At 53.8% G+C, this 4,725-nt stretch overlaps 1 protein-coding gene and 1 long non-coding RNA gene across 2 annotated transcripts; one reads left to right on the top strand and one right to left on the bottom strand.

The window, feature by feature from the left end:
• Window positions 1-506: 506 nt before the first annotated feature.
• LOC147960693 (uncharacterized) lies at window positions 507-1,304 on the bottom strand. Its single transcript, XM_087533496.1, has one exon. It carries the CDS (start codon window positions 1,302-1,304, stop codon window positions 507-509), a length of 798 nt encoding a protein of 265 aa, XP_087389622.1.
• Window positions 1,305-2,387: 1,083 nt separating this feature from the next.
• LOC125523903 (uncharacterized) lies at window positions 2,388-4,484 on the top strand. Its single transcript, XR_015611303.1, has 3 exons — window positions 2,388-2,851; window positions 2,962-3,611; window positions 4,410-4,484. It is a non-coding gene; the product is annotated as an uncharacterized LOC125523903 (long non-coding RNA).
• The last annotated feature ends 241 nt before the right edge of the window (window positions 4,485-4,725 follow it).

Raw genomic sequence — 4,725 nt, 5'->3', positions numbered from 1 at the left:
ATACCCCCAGGGCCGGCCCTGCCTGGGCCATGTGTCCATTGATTAAAGTGGCCGCACAAAGGAAATCGTGTCAGAGAGATTTGCAACGATAGTTTAGCCATGAATGGCGAGATCTCCCGCGATACAGGAGTACAACCCGAGCATTTCAAGGCCATTTTACAGACGACAGGCAATACCAAAGAAAAACATAATGAATTGGGCCATCGATTGTTTGCGTTGATTCCAATTCACTAAGAGCATCTCCAGCCGTTGGCCTCTCAGGAGGCGCTAAAAATTGCCTCCGGGGGCGCACCGGCGCAAACGCGCTGGGGGCGTGATGCGCCCCAGTCGCGGCGCCCACGTTTTTTTTTTTTTGAAAACTAAAATCCGGCATAAACAAGGCGCAAATTCAACCAAACTTCGGCGAGTTCATACATATTTAAAGTACTTTACAAAAAAAGAAAAAAAAACGCTACTAGGCCCGCCGTCTCCCTCGCCGCTCCTCGCCGCCCGCCGCCCTTCAAGCTCTATATGCCAAGGAGGCTGTAGAACTGCGTATAGCCGCCGCCGTCATCATCGTCGTCGCCTCCTCCGCGACCGCCGTCCCTGCTGCACCCCTCCCCAGGTTGGCGTGGCGGGTTGGACGGTCCGGGGGCGTCCTCGTCGCTGTCGAGGATCACCACGCCGTGCTCGTCCTCGCGCCCACGCTTGCGGGCGGCTATCTCCTCCAGGGCCCGGCGCTGCCGGACCATCTCGTCGTGGAGGTAGTCGTCCCGCGCCCATCGTGGGGCCTCCTCGTCGGAGAAGCCGTGCCGGGCTATCTCTTCGTACTCCACGACGAGGCCGGGCTCCGGCTTCGGCCTGACGAGGACGAGGCGGCCAGAGGTGGGGGTGGAGTCGTCGATGCGGACGCTAGAGCTGCGGGTGCGCTGGCTGACAGGCGTGTCCTGGGGCTCTGGCTTGACGGGGCGGAGGCAGGGAGAGCCGGACGAGCGGCCGGACGAGGAGGAGAACGCCCCCGGTTCCATGCGCCTCGGCGTCCATGAGCTCCCATGTCGGCGAAAGAAGGACGGGGGAGCGCGGTACTCCAGCCTGGGCGTGTTGCCGCCCTCGATGTACTCGAGGACGACCTCTAGCGTGCGGCCGGGCACGCCCCACCATCGGCGGCGGCCTTCGGAGTTGAGCCTCCCGGAGGGCACGACGCCATTGGTGGCCTCGAGCTGCTCGGTGTTGGGCCGACGGAAGTAGGGCTCCCACGGTGGGCTATCGGGGACGTACCATGGACCTTCCCTCGCCACCCGCGGCAGAGAGGCGCGGATACGCATGATCTCCGCACGCCGCGCTGCCCCGGGTGGGGGAGGTGGCACCGGGACCCCGCCGGCGCTGATCCTCCACGCCCCGGGCACCCGCATGTCCGGCGGGACCGGGTACTCGGCCTCGTAGAGGAGCCGAGCTTCGTCCTCGTGAAGGTGTCGGCGGCCGAAGCCGTTCGCCGCCGCGCCATCGCCTGGGAAGCGCTCGGCCATGGTTGAACTGGAGAAGGTGAGAGGAGAGGGGAGGAACGGCGGTGGAACGGGACGTCGGCTATGGAGAGTCTGTGTGACGCACCAAGACCGGAGCTTCAGACGCCTTCCATGTTTTCCGAGTTTCGTTGTGTGAGTTGTTGGTTTGATTGCATTCATCTTTGCATCATGTGCATTTGCATCCATCATGCTTATGTGTGCTTGCTCGCTTGTGATGTTTGTTTTATTTTATTTTGCATCATGCATCTTCTCCATACCATTGTTGTATTCGTTTAATTTAGTTGCTCATGTGCATTGCAACTTCTTTTCTTCTCTTGATCCTTCCATCACCCCCATGCTCATTTCCAACTTGGCTTCACCCAAGTTGCAAATCCCTATGCCACTTCCTTCTTTCCCTTTTTTCTATTTATTTGAGTTGCAAATAGAATTGCTCAAATAAATATTCATCTTTTTCCCATAAATCATATTTATTATGTAGGGTCACCCTATAAAATTTAAGCCCATTTGGCTTCAGTTTGGTTAGGTTATAAATTCATGCAAGTTTGAATTAAATTCGAACATGTTTAAATTTATAGTCTGTAAAAATTCCTAAACTAATTTGATTAAATCTGACATATTTTTTGTTTTCCAGAAATATGTTCCTCCATCCCTACTTCAACACCTAACCCTCGGTACTTTTCTCTCTATTCTGTTTATGCTACAAATAGAAGTTTATAAGGGAGGGAGAGAGAGTTTGCGCCGACGGCCTCCTGGGCCTCCCAACCTCTCACGCCGGCCCACCCGAGGCCATCCATTCCCGCGCCGGCCCCAGGCCAAGGCCCAGCCTGCCTCCGCTGTTTAACCCTAGGCCCGACCGATACCCCTCTCCTTCCCTCGCCCCTTTTCCTCCAGTGCCGCCATGTCCCTCCGGCTCGATCCCCATCTTCCTCCTCGCTCGATCTCCCCTTCCCCTCCTTCCACCTAGCGCCGCCACCACCTCCCTCTGCAGCGCCAGACCTCCACCAGCGGCTCTCCTTCGCCCCGCTGCTCCTCTGTCTCTAACCCCGGCCAGATCAACTCGGTTCCCCGATGCCCTCGCCTCGCACTGGCAAGTGACCCTGCCGGAGTGCACTGCCAGAGTAACAGCAACACCACGGACCCCTCGCGCCCTTCTCCTTTCCTACTCTCTCTCTCTCTTTCTCTCTCTCTCTCTCTCTCTCTCTCTCTCTCTCTCTCGCAGCTTCTGTTCCCTGATTACTTCTCTCAGTTACTCTCTGTTTTTTTCTTCAGGACCCAGTAGCCACCATGGACGCCATAGCGCAGCCCTGCCTCCATTCCCGCGACCATGCACCAGCCAGCAGCATGTCGTGGTGCCTCTCCCTAGCTTTCTCCTTCCTCTCGTTTTTCCTTGCCTCCTGCCCTCTCTCTTCTCTCCTTTTTCCCCGTTGGTCCTCACCTCTCCTCCATTGTGCCTTGTCAGGGAACTACGCGCGCCCCTGCTCGAAGAAGTTGCCGCCTCCCCGACCGGACCTGGTGCCTCGCCGTCCCAGTGCTGGACCCGGAGGCCGCAATTCTCGTCGGACCTCTGCCGCGCCCCATTCATCACGCTGCCTGTTGGCCCTCCATTTTTCCTCGCTGTGACACGTTCGGCCATGGACTTTTTGAGCCGTTTGCCTCCTGCACACGTCGTGGCTTCCTCCAAATCCATCGAAGGACACCGTGCAACAAATAACCAAGTACCCATGGATGCAAGTACCAACCGTTGCATTCCGTTTCATCTTTGCCAAGGCCGAGAGTATGCCAAGTACCACGACGTTGATGCCCCTCAAGTTCGACTACATGGAACCGCCAAGTACCCCTACGCCCGAAGATGCCAAGACCATTTCGGGATTCACAAAGTACTGCTACCGTTGACTCGAACATCTACGAAAAAGTGTACCTCTACCGTCGCCGAGATCGCGAGAACCTCTACCGATGACCTCGAAGCGTGTACGACGATCATTGTCGGAGACCCATACCTCTACCGCTTCCAGAACATGAATGACTACTTCCACTACGACCGTCCCGAGAACGTCTACTTCCCCTTCATTGCACCAAACTCGACTCGCTTCGAAAATGCACCCTTGAAAGGTATATCCGCCGGAACGATGTCGTGGACCGTATGCATGTGACGTGTTGTATGAGATGCATGTTTGGATGTTGTATCTGCCCGTGAACGTTAGTTGTTCCCTTATTGACACCGTCGTCGAACCGTGGGAACCCGGTAACTGGGAGCACCCCACCATCTCTTGCGTGTTCCACACATCCGCACACTTGCTTCTTTTGCACCGATATCTCCGTGAGCCACCGGTACCGATTTGTTGTCATGGCATCATTTTCGGATTTGTTACCGTGGCACCATTCCCGTTTAACCGCCATGGCCCCCTTTTGTTCCGACATGGCAACAAATGCTTCAAGATATGCTCATGTCAACTTTTAACAAAAATTGCATAAAACTTGCACATGGCATCCGCATCATGATAACAACATTTGAATGGTTTAAATTGTTGTTTGCATTAATTTGCTAAACGCATATGGCGATTTACCGGATTTGTTGTTTGTTATATCCGGCCGCATTTAATTTGTTTAGATAGTATAGTTTTGTTATGCTTCACCTCTTGCCATGTTAACCAACATTTAAATTTGTTGAGTATCTAACCGAGAGAGAACTAAATATTTGATGTGGTGTTTCGTCAATATGCAACTCATTGCATATTGAGCTCCACTTAACTTGTAGAGTTGTTTGTGCACTTTGCCATGCCATGCATATTGAAACCGGACATGCATCATTCTAGGTTGTGCATCATGCCATGTTTATGTGATGGTTGTTTACCGTGTTGTTTGCTTCTTTCCGGGTTGCTTCTCGCGTTCGCTTCGGTTTCGTTCCAGAGTTGTGAGTTTTGGTTCGACTACGTCCGCTTTGTCTTCTTCATGGACTCGTTCTTCTTCCTTGCGGGATCTCAGGCAAGATGACCATACCCTCAAAATCACTTCTATCTTTGCTTGCTAGCTCTATTGCTATGCCTATGCTGCGATACCCACAACTTGCTTATCATGCCTCCCATATTGTTAAGCCAAGCCTCTAACCCACCTTGTCCTAGCAAACCGTTATTTGGCTATGTTACCGCTTTGCTAAGCCCCTCTTATAGCGTTGTTAGTTGCAGGTGAAGATTGGAGTTTGTTCCTTGTTGGAACATGGATATTT

Source organism: Triticum urartu, chromosome 7A, assembly GCF_056163025.1.
Source record: "Triticum urartu cultivar PI428250 chromosome 7A, HENAU_Tu73, whole genome shotgun sequence".
NCBI classification, from domain to species: Eukaryota; Viridiplantae; Streptophyta; class Magnoliopsida; order Poales; family Poaceae; genus Triticum; species Triticum urartu.
This window is presented reverse-complemented; position numbering and strand designations above follow the sequence as displayed.